The 20,302-nt window shown below is 32.1% G+C and overlaps 1 protein-coding gene across 1 annotated transcript in view; it reads right to left on the bottom strand.

The window, feature by feature from the left end:
- LOC127710042 (tachykinin-like peptides receptor 99D) overlaps positions 1 to 16,157 on the bottom strand; it is a 40,281-nt gene extending 24,124 nt beyond the window's left edge. Inside the window, exon 1 of the mRNA XM_052215768.1 lies at positions 15,623 to 16,157. Coding sequence (XP_052071728.1) covers positions 15,623 to 15,989 — 367 coding nt within the window. The 5' untranslated portion in view covers positions 15,990 to 16,157. The remainder of the gene's footprint in view (positions 1 to 15,622) is intronic.
- Between the last annotated feature and the right edge of the window lie 4,145 nt (positions 16,158 to 20,302).

Genomic DNA, 20,302 nt, shown 5'->3' with positions numbered 1-20,302 from the left:
CGTCAAAATTATATCCCAATTACGCCACCTAATTTTTATAATCGTAAAAATGGGAGCCATTGTAGTGATGACGCGCTGTCAATTTCGTACTTGAAAACGGATAAATTTATCCACATAGCATCATTGCGATCCTTATATGCCTGTTGTATTTTAAAAGACAAATGTATCTACTAACTATTGAGCATCATTTAATGTACTTTTATGCATTTGGTCAACTGAAAATTATTGTCTGGTCGGTTGTCAGGGGGAATTTTTCGAAAGTTCAAAATATTTAAAAAATTCTAATTAAATATTTCGTGGAAGGGCAGACTAAACATTTTCAGAGGTTGAAGACTAATTACCTAGAGCCCAAATATATAAAAATAATAGAATATGAAGCGAGATGATATATCAAATATTTTTCTTTTATACGTTTTCAAGACAGAATAGTCAACTCAAACACGCCTGAACATAAAAAAGGTGTACTCGACTTTCTCTTTTCGATGAAGTTATTGCCCATTTTGGGGATTTTCTCCAAAAAAAACTGTCGCCGGGAGCAGAGATGCAAAATTAATGCTTTAAAAAGATCGATCTATTATCTTTCTTTGGAATTTTTTTCGGCGGAATTTATGCGTATGCACAAAAAAGATCCACATGTATTTGCACCTGCCACAATCGACTATTTTGTGAAAATTTGTCTATAATTTAAAAGTTTACAAATATCTTGAAGCTCCATAAAGGCAACAGTAGTATACCGCTGTTCGAAATTCATAAATTGATTGAGAAAAAAACAAATCCGGGTTACAAACTAAAACTGAGGGAAACACATCAAATATAAGAGGAGAACTACGACACAACAGAAACACAACATTAAAATGTAACACACACAGAAACGAACTATAATATAACAATGGCCATTTTCCTGACTTGGTACAAATGGTGGGTTGAACCTGGTTTTGTGGCTAGCCAAACCTCCCGCTTTTATGGCAATGTTAAATATAACATTAAAATGACAACATTACATGACAGGACTACAATACAAATAAATGAGAGAACATATAGGACAGAGAAACATACCATAATTCAAGTACAAACACATACATAAGATGCATAAAATCCTAAATTAGGCACATTCATTAAACTTTTAAAGCCCATAGAAACAGATGTAAACAATTCAAATTTACCAACTTGGCCTTTTTTCCCTTTTCTAGAGTTCCATTTCTTGTGTTTAATTCCAACTGGGTTTCCGCCTGATAAACAATACAAATGTTGTATTTTTTTCAAGTTTTTTCAAAACGAGAATACAGAAATAAAGAAATGGTACAACCACTACGAGCTGGTTGGCCGTTATGGAATATCTGTTTCACAGATGACGACGGATATGTTCCAATTAAAGTTACAATAATCCCATCCTCCTTTTCCCAAATGTGACTTATCACCTGGTTTGTACTTACATGAGCAACAAGACGGGTGCCACATGTGGAGCTTACCCTTCAGGAGCACTTGAAATCACCCCGGTTTTTGGTGGGGTTCGTGTTGCTAAGTCTTTAGTGTTCTATGTTGTGTTTTGTATATTGTTATTACTGTATTTGTTTTATCATGCCTTTGCCCGTTTATTTATTTATGAATTTGAATGTCCCTTTGCCGGGCGTTGGTATCTCTCGCCTCTCTCTTTCACTTTGTGTGGACTATTTTATGTTGGTTAAACTCGACAAACTTTGCGTAAAAGGATGAATCAACATCGGTCTGATAATAAAGATCCGCAATTCAGGGTTCTTTTTAACCATCTTAATCAAACGGACAACGATCCTTCTTTATCTATGAAAGTACGCATCATCGAGAAAATTTATCACCACACCAATAGCCGTATACAAAGTACTCCTTTCCGGAAAGAAAGAGAATTTTTTTTGATAAGGGAACTAGGTACGGCAATGCCATATGGTTGCAATGATAACATCAAAGGAGTAGGAAATTTGTCCAGCCTGCAGTGATGTAAATGTAACGAGCTTATTTAATACTACTTTAAGACACCAGCGTAGTCATGGGCAAAAACATTACCATCGGCCCTTGTAAAAATGTCTTCTAAATCTAGATCGGCCTTCGGGAGCTTTGACGACCTTCTTTCACATCTTCATCATCCGCTAGGGTTACATTACACTAGAACTATTCTTGTTGTTCCTGCGGACAAAGTTTCAAATAATATTGTCCTTGTATGTAAGTCGCACTACTACGAGTGTCTTGTAAAAGAATTAGGAATAAATGAGCACTCAGGTAATCCCACATACAAAAATGTCATTTGACAAGGATGAGATTTTGGCGAATCATAAGTCCTTCATGGCTTCAATTAATATTACATTGAATAGCAAATCTGAGGACTTATCTTGTTTGTATGGATATCTAAGCTTCACAAAATTCCGTACAAACATGGTTCATTGCCGGTTCATCTGCATGTTCTACTTAGGAATTATCTATTAGATTGACAAAAATTCTGTCCGCAGTGAAAGAGGGTCTTCAGAAATACTGTGAAAATGTTTACTCGCGTAGTGGTATTAAATAAAGGCAACAATAGTATACCCTGTTCAATAGTCTTAATACGATTAAGAAAAAACAAATCAGGGTAACAAACTAAAACCGAGTGAAACACAATGTTAATAAGAGGAAAACAACGAAAAAACAGAAACACTGAACTTCAACAAAAGCAAACGCCAACATACATAGAAACGGATTGTGTGATAACAACTGTCATATTCCTGACTTGGTACAAGACATTTTAAGACAAAATGGTGGGTTGAACCTGGTTTTATGGCTAGCCAAACATCCAACTTATATGGCAATGTTAAAAATACAGCTAAAATGACAACACTACGTGACAGGAATACAGTACAAACAAACGAAAAAACACTCAGCACAGAGAAATACATAAATAAATAATATAATAGTACATTACACATATAAACCGCAGAATAACAACGGACACCTCCCATAAATTTACGACAGCACACCAGGACACCACAAACGAAAATAAACTGCGCTTCACATGAATGGATCAACGTCACAAAAAGTGACGTATGTTTTGTAAATTTCTAAAAAATAAAATAGATTTGTTTAATTTATAGACACTTACAAGAATTATATAAACTAGGAATGAGCTTGTAGTGGTGATATTTTATGTATTTTTTAACCATGACAAGAATATTAACCATATGTGGATTCTAAAAAACTCTAAAGAACTTCTGGATAATTTTAAATCTCGATCTTTCTCTGAAATTAATTCTATCAAAATTTGATTTTTCAACCCTGTATACCACCATTCCCCATGTGAAATTGAACAATCATCTAAAAGAAATAATTAACAATGCTTTTCAATATAAAAATGGTAGCATAAGCTGTAAGTTTATTACTTTGGTATACCATATGGCATTTTTTGCTAATAGTGAACAAAAAGGTAAAACATGTTTCTCAGAGGAACAAGTTATCAAGCTGCTGGAGTTACTTATTGACAACATATTTGTTGAATTTGGAGGTAGACTTTTTCAAAAAATTATCCGCATTCCAATGGGAACGAACTGTGTGCCTCTCTTGTCTCCCTCTTCTTATATTTATATGAGAAGGAGTTCCTTCAGACACTTGTCAAAAACAAGAGGATCAAAGAAGCCAGATCATTTAATTTCACATTCAGATACATTGATGATGTTCTTTCCATTAACAATCCAAACTTTTCTGATTGGGTTCCACTAATATATCCTCCAGAACTAGAAATTAAAGAAACAACAGACACGGCTTCCTCCGCCTCATTTTTAGACTTAAACCTCGAATTGGACATAAGCGGTCATCTCAGTACCAGAATCTATGACAAACGAGACGATTTTAAGTTTGAAATTATCAATTTCCCTCACCTTAGTAGCAATATACCAACTTCACCTGCATATGGGATATACATTTCCCAACTCATTCGGTATTCAAGAGCTTGCAGCTGCTACTCAGACTTTATAAAACGTCACCAGTGTCTGAACAGAAAGTTGATGAACCAGGGTTATGTCAAAGAACGTCTCGTCTTTTTTCTAAAAAAAAGTTCATTGGAAGATACCAAGACCTTGTTGATAAATATTCCGTATCAACTTCACAAATAATACATGATGGTCTTGAAGTATAGATTCTAGGTACTGCCTTAATTAGGTGTTATAGTGTTCTTTTATTTGTCTTTGTAAATTATTAACCTTTACTGTTTAGTCCATTTTTGGTAATATCCTTTTGGCGTGGCTCGGTACTTCTACATCCCGCCATTGTGTCATTGTGCTATGGTCGTTTTTGTTTTCTTGTCTTTCATTTTTGCTTATGTGCTTTGTCTATATACCATTTTGTTTTTCTTTGTTTATATATTTGTTTGTTTTTATAGTGATTAAGATAATAACACAATGTTGACTGTTGTACCCCAATTTTTGACATGTTTACCTATAATGTCTGTTTGTTTTGTTTACACATTGTTGTCAATATAATGGAATTTTATGCGACTGACATACAAGTGAGAGGTTTGGCTAGCTATAAAACCAGGTTTAATGCACCATTTTCTACATAAGGAAATGCCTGTACCAAGTCAGGAATATGACAGTTGTTTTTTATTCGTTAGATGTGTTTGAGCTTTTGATTTTGCCATTTGATAAGCGACATTCCGTTTTGAATTTTCCTTGGAGTTCGGTATTTTTGTTATTTTACTTTTCACTAAGTATTTAAGGTAAAACACAGGTAAAGTGTAAAGACAGAAAATGGTAAAACACCAAAGTGTAAACAACAAAAAATAAAAAGATAAAAGACAGAAAATGAGGACCAAATATTTCGATATAAAAAAACTTTGTTGTTGGTTTATAAACGAAGAATGAAAAAGTCAAGGTTCAGACTGTAAAATGGATTGGTCACAAGTAAATAATACATATAATACAATGTTAATTTGAGCATGCGATATTTCAAAATATACAATACTTTACGACTCTAGCTATTGAAAAAGGATGGCAAGAATAATGGCTTAAATTGGTAATGGTGATGATGCGAATGATCTGCAAATACACTCTTACTAGCCTTAGTTTTATGTCACGGTGAATATGAACAGATGCTCGAACTTTGACGCGCAAGGTCGTGAAAAATGCATCAAATATTTGTATAGAAGCTGAAAGCAAAGAAACCAAATAGTCAAATATTCGAGTATTTACATTCGACACTCCAGTTCAGGTGCCATTAATTAACATTTTCTTGTATATTTGTTCTGACATAGATAGTGTTCATTATTGTAATAAGAAATTACTGTGGAATTTGTTAATGTTTTCACAGGTATGACATATCTTCTTTATCGTGAATAACATATTCTTTTAGTTACAACTTCTTTATTGCGCAATGAGACAGAAAAAAAAACATCAATCTTAATAGAAGGCGTCTTGCCATATATTCAAATTTTAGGTGTAGACACATATTTATACAACTGCTCTTAATTTTGTTTTCCGAAGAGGCAGGTGAACTATGAATAAAAGGAGGTGTAGTATGTGCATCAATGAGACGATAAAAAGGACATCTTAAGGTCAACATTCGTTATGAGAATATATAATAGAACTACTTATTATTTTATTTCTAAATATAATTATGTTTATTACACAATATTTTACATGTAATAAGCTATAACGGTAATGAAAGCAAATAAAAATTATTGGTTCCTGCGTTCTAAAAATACCTTGATCTCGTGAAACCTGGATCAGTGGGTAACAAGATATAGTTGCAAAGTGAAGTTAAAATAATTCGTTAAGTTCAAGTTGACGCTGTTTGTCTATGTATGTTTTAAACTTTTTATAAAGCACTATATTACTGTTTTTTTTAATGTTATTGCTGAAATGTTTGTATTGCCTCGATACACAAGCTATAGAATAACTAAGCCAATCAAGCGAAATCATATTTCCTTCATTAAGTAATATGCAACAGAAGTTATCCGATGTTCGTTAATCCATTTGGATAACATATTACATGTAAACATGACTGTATCAACTAAATACCCTGAGGAGGGGGGATGAAATGTTCGATATTAGACAGTGATATTGAAATGAGTGTCAAAATGATGAAATAATCACTAAAACTATCAAATACATTATGAACTGTCTTTTAAATCACACCAATTTATACCAGAGCATTGTTTGAGGCTATAAATTTGATGTTGCATGAATAATTTCAGTTATTTCTTATCTACAATTAGCAAGTATAATTATGAAAAATGTTATGGAAAGTAGAAATAGTTTGCATGCATTGCCAGGAACACGACATGGTTTGTATTAAGCTTCATTGTTACTATAGAAGAAAGAAAACACCAAACAGAAACATTATTGACTAATGCAGCTTGATTTCATTTTCATGTGGAAATAATTTTTGTTTATCTCCGATGCGTATTTTAATTTCACATTGGATCAATTTATTTATGTATCTATGTATTCATTTGTTTTACTTTATTTCTAATGCATATGCGTTTAAAAATTGTTCAACGACTTTAATAACTCTTTTACCATGTCGGCGTACTCGGTCTCGCTCGGTCTCGCTCCCTTTTGAGTTCATGCGATTCCTTCAGCTTTTGTTTAACTTGTATTAATCGAATAACGGAGAGTTGAACATCGGTAAATTAACATTGCCTTAATTTACTTCATTGCTTTAAGAAAAATACCACGTTCATCCGTGTGATTTGGGGTCGCCTACAACAAAACATTGATTAAAAGAAGGAAAAATAAATACAGACGTTGGTTTTCCAGTTTGAATTGTTTTACACTAGTCATTTTGGAGCCCTTTATAGCTTGCTGTTCGATGTGAGCCAAGGCTCCATTTTGAAGGCCGTACTTTCACCTATAATTGTTTACTTTTTACACATTGTGACTTGGATGGATAGTTGTCTCATTGGCACTCATACCACATCTTCTTATTTACATATAACTCTTTTATACTAATTAAAGACGCATGTATTAATATTGAAAAATAAAAAATATGGTTTTGTTCTTGTTTCCCGAATTTCAATATAAGTCAGTGACTCGGTATCATCATAAACGTTTTGGAAAATGAAAAAAAAAAAAAAAACGCTTAATAGATCTGTTGAGTTCAAAGCGCTTTTCTGGATTGACCTTTATTAGGAAAGCTCATAACCGAACAAAAATGTGTCCATAGTACACGGATGCCCCACTCGCACTATCATTTTCTATGTTCAGTGTACCGTGAAAATGGGATCAAAACTCTAATTTGGCATTAAAATTAGAAAGATCATATCATAGGGAACATGTGTACTAAGTTTCAAGTTGATTGGAATTCAACTTCATCAACAACTACCTTGACCAAAAACTTTAACCTGAAGCGGGACAGACGGACGGACGGACGGACGGACGAACGAACGAACGACAGGACGCACAGCCCGAAAGACATAATGTCCCTCTACTATCGTAGGTGGGGCATAAAAATTGAAAGCCAAATTATTTATTAGAGATGTAGTATGATCGCTAATGAGGCAACTATCTACCATATACCAATCATGGTTTCGGATGGAGAATTGTCACACCACATCTCCTTATTGTGTCCTTCTGACTTATACCTTTATCAATGGATCAATGGATGATATATGTGGTGCTTTTCATTGATGCAACACAGAAATACAAGTGATCCTATATAAGACTATACGTATATATGTGCCAGTTGAATAAATAAATAACAAAAATATAAATGGTAAATATTTGCAAATAAACTTTAGAAAATACACCTTTGAATGGGTATGCATATCAAATGTAGAAAGTTATTCTGCACAATTGAAGGGGTTAGTTTTCGAGAATTCCTAAAATATTCGGGTTAATATTGTGGCGTTGATCATATGTAAAAGTACTCCTACTAAGATATGGAACATTGGATAATTTTATTTCTAAATGAATAATACATTTGAGTCAAATTGAGTCCAAGATAATTTGGCCATGCAATTGTATTACAATTGAAGGGTAAATTTTAGCCTGAATGTACTTGTCCTTGAAATTGTACCACAATTGAAGGGTAAATTTTAGCCTGAATGTACTTGTCCTTGAAATTGTACCACAATTGAAGGGTAAATTTTAGCCTGAATGTACTTGTCCATGAAATTGTACCACAATTGAAGGGTAAATTTTAGCCTGAATGTACTTGTCCTTGAAATTGTACCACAATTGAAGGGTAAATTTTAGCCTAAAAGTACTTGTCCTTGAAATTGTACCGAAATTGAAGGGTAAATTTTAGCCTAAAGGTACTTGTCCATGAAATTGTACCACAATTGAAGGGTAAATTTTAGCCTAAAAGTACTTGTCCATGAAATTGTATCACAATTGAAGGGTAAATTTCAGCCTTAATGTATTGGTCCATGAAGTTGTTTTTATGACTTAATGTGGTCTTTAGTAGATAACAATTAATAATGATACTCGTCGCCGACTATATTTGAATCGCTTTGTTGCAATGCAATCTTTTTTTGGGATTACTGCATCAACCAACTTTATTTTAGATTTATAAATTGAAACATTTAAATCTGCAGTAAATATACCGATCTGCATCTTAATGGTTAATAAATATTGCTCTGGACAGAGCATTGTTTTGCATGCGCCATAAAATATTCCAAATATTACAAATCTGAAGTCAATTTTTGTTGAGTTTTTGCTGTTTGGTTGATGTCAGATTGACATTTGTCACGTCTCTAATTTATTCCGTTCAGGAAAGCACGGAGTACGTTATGAATATCGTATCTATGAATCTTTAATGCATAAATTGGACATGCATGTTAATATAAAAAGTAATACAGCCTCTTATCTCATCATTTTAAAAACATTTTTGCTTAGCATCAAAATGTGAACATGCGATGAACCCGTTACACAGACAGAGAGTTGTCTGGTATTCAGTTCAGTCGTTTTTATATAATTATGTGAATTCAATTTGGTGATGCGGAAATTATATTTGAATAAATGACCACTTTAATGTTTTTCTCTTTAGGATTTTGAACATGTAAATAATTTAATAAAATTCTTACTTTTTTCAAATGACATTGAACTCTGGCTAAATCCAATAGTGTTCTTTTACGATATTGATATCGTATGCAAATACGCTCTTTTTTTGTTTCTGATATAATAATTGTAACTTGGGAAGATCTAACCATTGAAAACGTTCTTCACTCGATATATTGAGAGAAGAAAGTATTAACAAAACAACTGAACTCCAAGGTAAATATAAAAAGGGAGAAATCCATAAAACCTGACAAAATTAAACGCTCCACTATATCAACCAATGAAATGATCGTAAACTGTTTTCAATTATTGCGATAACACCGTGAAGCATCTGGTATTGGATCGTGAAAGAAATCTTATCAAGATGACATTTCAATCCAATTTTATTTAATTACAAGGACAGACATTGGAATAAGATGTCTAACAAAATGGTTCAACATTATGATCAGTATATGACAGAAATCAACATTTCAACGTAAAGTTACATTGTTTTCTTCTTCAAAATTACATAAGGCAAATAAGAACGTAAATTACTGGATTTCTTAATTTCTATTTCTTATTTTTCATTTGAGAAGCAATTAATTCATTTTCAAATAAAAATCCTAGATAATAAGGCTACCATGGTCATACCTGGCTGAGCAATTAGTGTCTTCATATCTAACGCTAAATGTATTGACGAAGCGCGCGGTGGATTCGAGATAATTTCTCTCGATATGCAGATATTGAAGACCGTGCTATTATAATTCATTGCAATACATATGCACTTTTAACTTTAGATGTGCTCTAAAATCAATTAGATATCTTCATCTAGAATTTATGTATTTCATAATTGAATTCCGTTTAAAAGTAGACATTCGGGATGTTCATCATTTAACATTTACTTGTAAGAAATTTTGTTATCTTTTATAAATATAATTCGTTATCTAATTCTTGGTACAGATAAATTCTACGGAAAACAAAAATGATTTTCAATAACTCATTCAGAACGTGTGTACTTGTCTTCATGTTAGTTGGTCTTTTTATCAAGCAACCATGAAAAACGTACGCTTATCTTTGCATAAAACGGGAGGAAAATGTGCTGTAATTTAATTATTCATAAAAACAAAAGTGGTTTCATTGATAAAATTCAGTTTATGAAAGACAATTTGAAAATGAAATTAAAAGTAAAATTAAAAATAGTTTTGGAACTAGTTTCGATTGACTATTCAAATGAAAAAGAAGAATTTTGATTCCTATATGAACTGATTAAACATATATTTTACAGTATTTATCGCACCTCGGGTAAATTAGTGACGTCATGATTGGTTAAACGCCGTCACGTGGTGACCCCTATGGATCCGTATTAAGTGAGAGATACTAATATTTAAAAAGATTATATTTTAAGTATTTGTTTGTGACGAGTTGAAGCACTTTAAATTGAAATCGTCCATTCATTGAACGAACAGGAATGGAAATAGTTTATTAAATTAAAGTGTAAAGGCTTGTCATGTGATTTTGTCACAGCTGTTTTACATAAAAAAAAAGGTTAATATAAATAACTTTTCATTAAAGTAAATTTCAAAGAAATGATCATAAACTTACATAGATGAGGGGCCTGATGGGTTATTTTCGTTCTTCGTGATCGGCGCAATTTCGCTATCGTGATCCGTTTTTCTACAGATTTATTTTTTTTAAATTTTTATTGTGATCCGTGATCATGGAAATTTATTTTCTGTGAATCGTGATTGACAAAAAAGTCAACTCGTGAATCGTGATGAGACCCCCATCAGGCCCCTCATCAAAGTCAACACAGAATATTAGTTTACAACTATGTCAATTAATGTTCAATTTTATTAAGGCATCTTGTCTCATTTCAATCTCATTTAAATCAAACAAAACTTCCACAGAAAATACGGATTATAAGTTATTCACCATAGATCTCTAACTAATAAATCTTCACCGTTATTTCAGAAATTTAGAGAACTGTCACAGTGGGTAATTTTACCATTGGAATACCAAAATGAAATTATTATTATGGAATAGGTTAAACATTTAATATACTTTTGGTTATTAAAATCTTATAGGTAAAATGATTTTTCAGAGAACAGTTTTTCTCAACAGGATTTGTAATACTAATGTATCCTTTTAAAAGAAATAACTCTAAGAGAAACTTAACTTATGTGTGATCAATTGTATCATAGGATATAAAAGAATACAAATATGTCAGTGATTGTATAAGTTATTAAAGACATCTTGCGACTGAGATGCCTCAAAGATACTATGATGGAAAATAATGATTTTATGTCACTTAACAAACAACTTCAAACGTATCTTGACCATTTCAGAACCGTAAGGAGCTAATTTCACTGTTAGTACAAGACTAAAATAGTTCTACGCAATTATCTAATATTTATGTATTTTGATGAGCAAAAACCGCGGTAAAATGGTTTTTCATGCATTTTATTTTAGTTAAAAACAAAATTTAAAAGTCCGTAAGAGAAAATTAACTTAAATATATAGATTTTGGTAAGATCTCATTCGTATTGCTTAAAATTGAATTAGCCCTCCAGAGAAAATTGGTTAAAAACTATAACAATTTATTAATTTATAAGTGTCTCAGATATATCAAGGATATTTTTCGATGTAGAGAAAGAATTCTATATATTATTGAACATCAAACAAAATGTGACAAACTCAGAATCTTGCGGAATATAATAATTTCATCATATGTACACCAAAATGAAAATACTGTTACACCACAGATTGAGTACTTATGGTTTAAAAGCACAAACAATTATACCTTTGAATATAAACGTTTTGGTGAACACCTTTGAATATAAACGTTTTGGTGTACACCTTTGAATATAAACGTTTTGGTGTACACCTTTGAAGATAAACGTTTTGGTGAACACCTTTGAATATAAACGTTTTGGTGAACACCTTTGAAGATAAACGTTTTGGTGAACACCTTTGAAGATAAACGTTTTGGTGAACACCTTTGAAGATAAACGTGTTGGTGTACACCTTTGAAGATAAACGTTTTGGTGAACACCTTTGAAAATAAACGTTGTGGTGAACACCTTTGAAGATAAACGTTTTGGTGAACACCTTTGAAGATAAACGTTTTGGTGAACACCTTTGAAGATAAACGTTTTGGTGAACTGAACACCTTTGAATATAAACGTGTTGGTTTAAGTGCACATTTGAAGATAAACGTTTAAGTATACACTATTGAAGATAATCGTTTTGGTGTTCACCTTTGAAGATAAACGTTTTGATGTACACCTTTGAAGATAATCGTTTTATTGTTCACCTTTGAATATAAACGATTTGGTGTACTCCTGTGCAGATAAACGTTGTGATGTACACCTTTGAAGATAAACGTTTTGGTGTACACCTTTGAAGATTAACGTTCCGATGTACACCTTTGACGATAAATGTTTTGATGTACTCCTGTGCAGATAAACGTTGTGATGTACACCTTTGAAGATAAACGTTTTGGTGTACACCTTTGAAGATTAACGTTTCGATGTACACCTTTGACGATAAACGTTTTGATGTACTCCTGTGCAGATAAACGTTGTGATGTACACCTTTGAAGATACATGTTTGGGTGTACACCTTTGAAGATAAAGTTTTTGTTTGTACCTTTGAAGAAAAATATCTAGATCATATTTAATATGCTTTAGATTCTCCAACTAAGAACCATATCTTTAAACTTCATCTAAAGCTGTTTATTACATTTTGTATATTTTTTTATTATCAGTGACATTCCTTTGATAGAATATTAGACACTGCAAAGAATAAGTAAAAAGGTTTTTATATGCAATCGCATGGTATAAAATATTGCTTTCACGAAAATTATACTATCAAATAAATCAAGTATTCTTTATACAGTACTAGAAGTCACAATCTTGTGCAATATACAACCAAGAAAGTCAAGTTCTTGTGCAATATACAATACAGGAAGTAACGATCTTGTGCACTATATAGTACAGGAAATAACGTTCTTGGCAATATACAATACAGGAAGTCACGATCTTATGCAATATATGATACAAGAAGTCACGATCTTGTGCAATATACAGTACAGGAAGCAACGATCGTGTGCAACAACAGTACAAGAAGTCACTATCTTGTGCAATATACAGTACTAGAAGTCACAATCTTGTGCCATATACAACCAAGGAAGTCAAGTTCTTGTGAAATATACAATACAGGAAGTAACGATCTTGTGCACTATATAGTACAGGAAATAACGTTCTTGGCAATATACAATACAGGAAGTCACGATCTTATGCAATATATGATACAAGAAGTCACGATCTTGTGCAATATACAGTACAGGAAGCAACGATCGTGTGCAACAATAGTACAGGAAAAAACGTTCTTGGCAATATACAATACAGGAAGTCACAATCTTATGCAATATATGATACAAGAAGTCACTATCTTGTGCAATATACAGTACTAGAAGTCACAATCTTGTGCAATATACAACCAAGGAAGTCAAGTTCTTGTGCAATATACTAACAGTACAGGAAGTAACGACCTCGTGCACTATATAGTACAGGAAATAACGATCTTGGCAATATACAATACAAGAAGTCACGAGCTTGGCACTTTACAATACAAGAAGTCAAGGTCTTGTGCAATATATAGTACAAGAAGTTATGATCTTGTGCAATATACAATACAGGAAGTAACGATATTGTGCAATAAACAGTACAGGGAGTAACAATCTTGGAAATATGCAATACAAAATGTCACGATCTTGGCAATATACAATACAAAAACTCTCGATCTTGGTAATATACAATACAAGAAGTCACGATCTTAGCAATATACAATACAACAAGTCACGATCTTGGCAATATACAATACAAAAATTCTCGATCTTGGTAATATACAATACAAGAAGTCACGATCTTGGCATATGCAATACAAGAAGTCACAATCTTTGCAATATACAATACAGGAAGCCACGATCTTGTGCAGTACAAAATAAGGGAAAAAAACGTAATATATTGAAAACATTTTTACAGAAATTAATTAAAGAAGGATGAAAGTTACATTTAAATATTGTTTCAAACAAGGAATTTACGAATTCATTATAAAAATAAGGAGATGAGGTATGATTGCCAATGAGACAACTATCCACCAAATTTCAAATGAAGTGGATGTAATCATGTTTATCACAAAATAATACTGAAGATGTAATAACAAAAATACTAAGCACCATGATTGAATATCAAAATAAAAGTAATTCTTAAAAAAATCTATTAAGACAGAAAGAAAGAATTAACAGACATTTTTTAAACTTGTTTGCTCTATAACTACAACTGATGTAACGAACATGGTGTAATTTATAGATATAAGAAGATGTGGTATGAGTGCCAATGAGACAACTCTCCATCCAAGTCAAAATTTATAAAAGTAAACCATTATAGGTCACAGTACGGTCTTCAACACGGAGCCTTGGCTCACACCGAAAAGTAAGCTATAAAGGGCCCCAAAAAATTACTAGTGTAAAACCATTCAAACGGGAAAACCAACGGCCTAATCTATATAAAAAACGAGAAACGAGAAACACTTATGAACCACATCAACAAACGACAACTACTGAACATCAGATTCCTGACTTAGGACAGGTGCAAACAAATGCAGCGGGTTTAAACGTTTTAATGGTACCAAACCTTCACCCTTTTTCTGAAACAATAGTGTAACATCACAACATAGAAAGACGCACTATAAAATATCAACTGATTTATACCATTATTTATAAAATTTCTGCATATAGAATCGTGATTCCGCAATAAATCTTAATAATTGTGATGAACTTAGTGGAGGTTTTGACTAATCTATGATATATCCCTCTTGTAACATTAAAAACAATAACGTCCAGTGAAATATGAGATGTTACTGCGAACAATTTGCCTGCAAGTTTTCTTTACAATCTGTCTATAAATTTCCTTCGCTGTTGACTTTTCACAGACTTTCAGAATAATAAAATAGTTGCTGACGCTAAACGACGTAAATTAAGACCTTTTTTATATCTAAATTATTAATGAAAATTTTAATTTTCAGCAGATAATAAAACTCGTATCAAATTCTTATGGACGTATATTGTATCAGGATAACCAAATGGATTAAAAGAAAGCATATTTTCTAGTATTAGAAATTAAAACTTTAAAATGAAATGCTTAAACTTCAGAACTTCAGACTACATTCTATATAGCTTATTACAGGGTAATTTTTTCGTTTGTATGAACTTTCATTTATGAATTTGTTTTCAAATGTTTTACTCTTTGACATTTTGTTAATCCAGGCCTATACGGTTTTGCTCATTGTTGGAGACCATATGGTGACTTGATGTTGTTTATATCCTTGTCTTTATATCTCTGGTGGATATTTGATTCATTGACGATCGTATCACATCTCCTTATTAAATATTTAAGTTAATTTGTGTTGCTATAATTGGATAAGATTATTTCAGAAGGTATTTTTATTGTTATAAAAGTGTCATTTGGTCTTAACAACAATGATTTATTTTCAGAAATGATATGTTTATTTATTTACAAATTGTGTTGTTTGGTTGCTGTCAGAATTTAAGAGGAAGTTAGTAACAACAATAGACAATATATCCTAACCTTGTGTGAAAGTGTTGATCTTGCAGAAAAATGCTCCAAGTACCCATCCTTCAGATACGTCATCAACAAGCGATACCCACATACAGCAGACGGTCACGAGAAGATCGGCCACAGCCAAATTTACAATGTAGTAATTGGTCGTTGTTCTCATGGACCGGTTCCGTAATACAACGACAATTATCAGAAAATTTCCTACCAGTGAAAAATATATAATAACTGCAAAAAGTAAGGATTTTACAATAATTTCCCATTCTGGAACTTGTTTAAGTTCTCCCAAATATGGATAATCGCTGTAATCCTGTCCACCTTGGTCAGTTATATTATATGTCCCGTTGACTTCAGAACTATTATAAACAACTACCTCCATTGTGTGATATATTGTATTCTATTAATTCATTGTTCTAATATAAAACTATCTGATTGAAACTATCCAATAACTTCTATTTTATATCAACGAAGACGTGAAGATAGCCTATGTCACATGATACAGTTCCATGTAAATAAAATCACGTGGAATCGATCATTAGTTCTGGAGGATCTCATTTGATAAATTATCCTTTGGGATTGCCATACAATATTTCCTCACTCTATCAACCCTAAACGTCTTAATTAACATCAAGAAAATTAACAAAAGATGAATATTAACAGACTTGCCAAAAACACTTTTAAAGAAAACATATGTTAATAAATAAATGCATAAAAATGTAATTTTTCTTCTCCTAAACTATGTTTATTTGTGCATTTCGTTTCAGTTATAATGCATAGTATTCTTTATTCTTAGGTCGTTTTGTCCTCCAGTATAAATTTTATGTGTTAAAAACTATAAAATATTATGTTTTTATAGATCTAATAACCCGATAAAAACAAAACGTGTTTTCTTTGACGGTGCATAATAATTAAGTATACAATTGCCTGCATTAGTAACACCTGATATATTCTTAACCTGTGGTTTTCATACTTCATAACATGAAGAATTAATCAAAACTTTGGTGAAAAGAGTCAGTGGACGTATTAATATTTATATTAATATATTTATTGATGTCAAGAAGCATATAAATAGTGCAGTTATCTATGAAATATTGCTTAATGAACGATATATAACATTGTGTACTTCGTGTAGTTTGTAAAGTTTGTTTATAGAAGGGGATACCTAAAATAGTTTATTTTCAAGTTTAAATTTGTAAGTTTTTGATTTAATGAGCCAAATTGATATAGCTCGTCTATGTGAAGATAAGAAATTTCAGCATCTAAAGTATCGTTTATTGTTCCATAAGAAAGATTGTGTACACAACTACATGTTTTATTTTGTGTTATTTTAGCATAAACCATCATATTTTCATTTTGTTGTTGTTGTTGGAAATATAGAACATTAGAAATTAATTTCGATGATTTCTATTAAAAAGACCGAAATAATTACTATTAATATCTATATATATCTTTTTGTTTTTTAATCCGTTTGGTTGCTAAACCTCATATCTGTTTTTTTTTCGAATTAATTATCAATTTTCTAATAAAAGTTGGGGTGGGGTATATCTAGGTTGTTTCCTTCCGTTCGTCTACCACAATTTCTTCCGACGAGACTCCGATTTCGTTTGCTTGGGTTTCGAAAATTAACATTTCCACCTCCTTCATTTTTAGATAAAAGAATATTTCACTTGAAAACAGTAATAACATGAAGTTTTTGTTTAAGTAGGAGGGTGATATGATTTGCTTTCTGTTTATATCAATCTTTGATTTCTGGTTAATATCATTGTATATCATCTTTAAGAGTAAATTCAATTTTAAGTATTATGGTATTTTGAAATGGAATCCAATATTTTGGATTGAAAAGGTCCAAATATGATTTTATTTATGTATTCTGAAGATCAATATATTCATAAATAAGATTTTGTAATTTCAGCAAAAGTGTCATATTTTAGACAGATTATTAAGAAATTTTAAACTTGCATTTCGGTGAACTTTTCTTTCGTATTTGAAATTGCTTTATTTCCATATAGAACGATTACTTATCTTATATGTAGATTTTATATGTGATAACGAGCATGAAAGTCCAAAGTGTTTGAACAAAACGTTATTTTTTCGTATTTACGGATTCTTTTATTGTTATGAATCTCAGCTGATGGCAAAACTTTATAAAGTCATTGTTGACAATACCTGCAGACCTAAAGACAATGTATTGTTGTATATTTTTTTTTGTTCTCTCTAGAGACACAAAGCTATCCACTTCAACTGACTCTTACTACTACTATTGATATTCCTTTCCTTGATTGCCGATATCTTCTTTTTATGAAGTGTACACCAGGTTTAATCCACCATTTTCTACATAAGAAAATGTCTGTACTAAGTCAGGAATATGACAGTTGTTTTCCATTCGTTTGATGTGTTTGAGCTTTTGATTTTGCCATTTGATAAGGGACTTTCCGCTTTGAATTTTCCTTGGAGTTCGGTATTTTTGTTATTTTACTTTTCACAATATTGGTTCGATGCGTGTTTGCAGTGACGTCTTAGATTTCAATGAACGTAACATTTTCATTATTTAAAAAAAAAACTCTTAAAGCAGTTGTGTAGATTTAAAAATAAATGGCCATCGTATCATAAATGCAGAATATGATTCCACCTTTAGAAATTTAGTAAAAGCGATACCAGATTTTTTTTTCGGTAGAATAATTAATAAAACTCACAAGTTAAGAATTGCTCTTCAAACTTTTCTTTCTGGCTCAAACGAATTATTAATAAAGGTTATAGGTATACTGTTGCTGTTTCTGCATTCTATTAGATATAAATCAATTTACAAATAACAAGTTTAGAGCAACAATAAAATCATAATGGTTATCTTTGTCTTTCTGCATTGGATTTTGTACAGTGTCCTCTGGATATTGCACACAATAGTTTCTTTTCATATTTTTTATGACGCTGTGTGACATCAGCTATGAAGTACAGCAACCGATATTAGAGTATAAGAATGCATGATTCCATATCAACAGGTTAAGGTATTTCATCTTGCTTTTATTAACTGCCAACATTCTTTGAAACGGTATATCATTACTCATCATTCATGCATTTGTTTTGTTTTTTTTCTCTTTTTTTTATGCCGTTATTTTAGAGTAAATATAAGAATGAGAAGATGTGGTATGATTACCAACGAGACAACTGTCCACCAAAGACCAAATGATGTAGAAGTTAACAACTATAGGTCACCGTATGACCCTCAACAATGAGCAAAACACATACCGCACAGTAAGCTATAAAAAGCCCCAAAATGACAAAAGATCTTTTTTCTATCCTATAACTGATTATAATTGTACGTTATTTTACATTCCTTTTGGTAGTCCTCTGATAGGGATGAAAAAAGTGGTAGGGTCGTGACCTAAAAAAACAAACTATCTCCTATCACATTTGTATGTGCCTGGCTATAGTCAAAATAATCGAAATCGCCAGTCGACTTCATAAAGGAGTTACTGATTTGAAATAAAAGAATTTTTCCCATTTTTTAATTTTTAGCTCGGTCAAGCAAAAATCATAAAAAATCATAAGCAAGACAAATTTTGGCCCACACAGTTTCCTTTCATATCAAATTTTCATGTGGCATTGTATAAATTGTAGGCTTTGATGACAGGTGAGCGATACGTACCGATTATCAGGTAGAAACTGGGGTTGAAAGCATATTGATATTGTAAAATATCAGCTGCGAGTCACACTATAAAGCTTTTGTCGATTGAGTGGAGCGACTAAGTTCAAAAAGGATTCATATTGTGTCGAGCAGCTGAAATTTTACAATATCAATACGATGAAAATCTGATAATCGATTTATGGGATGGTATTTGTGTATTTTGTATGATAGAAACAAGTGTTTTTTCTTTGTTCAACCAGCAAACCGAAAGATGACTTGATAAGTTCGGGTCAAACTTATCAACATCGGTTCATTCATTATGACGTCGGTGATATATCCGGGTCAAAGTTCAAACTCCCCGGCAGTTCCAGCTCCGATCCGCATACTACTCTACACTATTTGATGGAGTAAAGGAAAATAGTTCCAGAAGGGAAACGATCACTGTACGGAGTTTGGGTCAAAGTTATTAGTGCGAAGTATACGTAATTGCACGCCTCTAGCGGAATTCGGGATACAAAACGTGCGTCGTCAGTTACACAAGTTATCTCCCCTACTCCAAGAACGGTAAATGGGCACATGAAAGAGAAATCATCATTTTAATGACTTTGTGCGGTCTATCATGAACCCAAATAAGTATTCCTGTGCTATGTCAAAATTTCAAAGAAATCAGCTGACTCCAATCAGAAATCTTAGATCTTAGTATCCTATTGTGTGTTAGTCTTCCACTGTTTTTGTCACCTCACGCAGGAGCGGGTACATAATACCGCTCGTATTTATTTCAACAGAAATTAAGAATAAACAAATAAACCAGTGACAATTCTGCTTCTGGTCGTATCATACTCGTTAAAATCAATCCAGAGTTGACCCCACAATATTATTTGAATAAAATTCACAGTGTCAGTGTAACGTTAGCGTAATCTTGAAGGTAACGAATGATTACCGGTGAATTGCATGTAAATATGTATGTTGAACTAGAAAGGCGTTGGCATGTCCCGTTTTTTAAGCAATTGAAAATTTTAGGATAATTTATATTTGTGTGAAAAGTATAAACGATACTAAAGGGTAATCGA

The sequence above is a fragment of the Mytilus californianus genome, unplaced genomic scaffold (assembly GCF_021869535.1).
Source record: "Mytilus californianus isolate M0D057914Y unplaced genomic scaffold, xbMytCali1.0.p SCAF_7, whole genome shotgun sequence".
In the NCBI taxonomy this organism is placed as follows: domain Eukaryota; kingdom Metazoa; phylum Mollusca; class Bivalvia; order Mytilida; family Mytilidae; genus Mytilus; species Mytilus californianus.
Note: the sequence above shows the minus strand (reverse complement) of the source record. Positions and strands in the feature narration are given on the sequence as shown.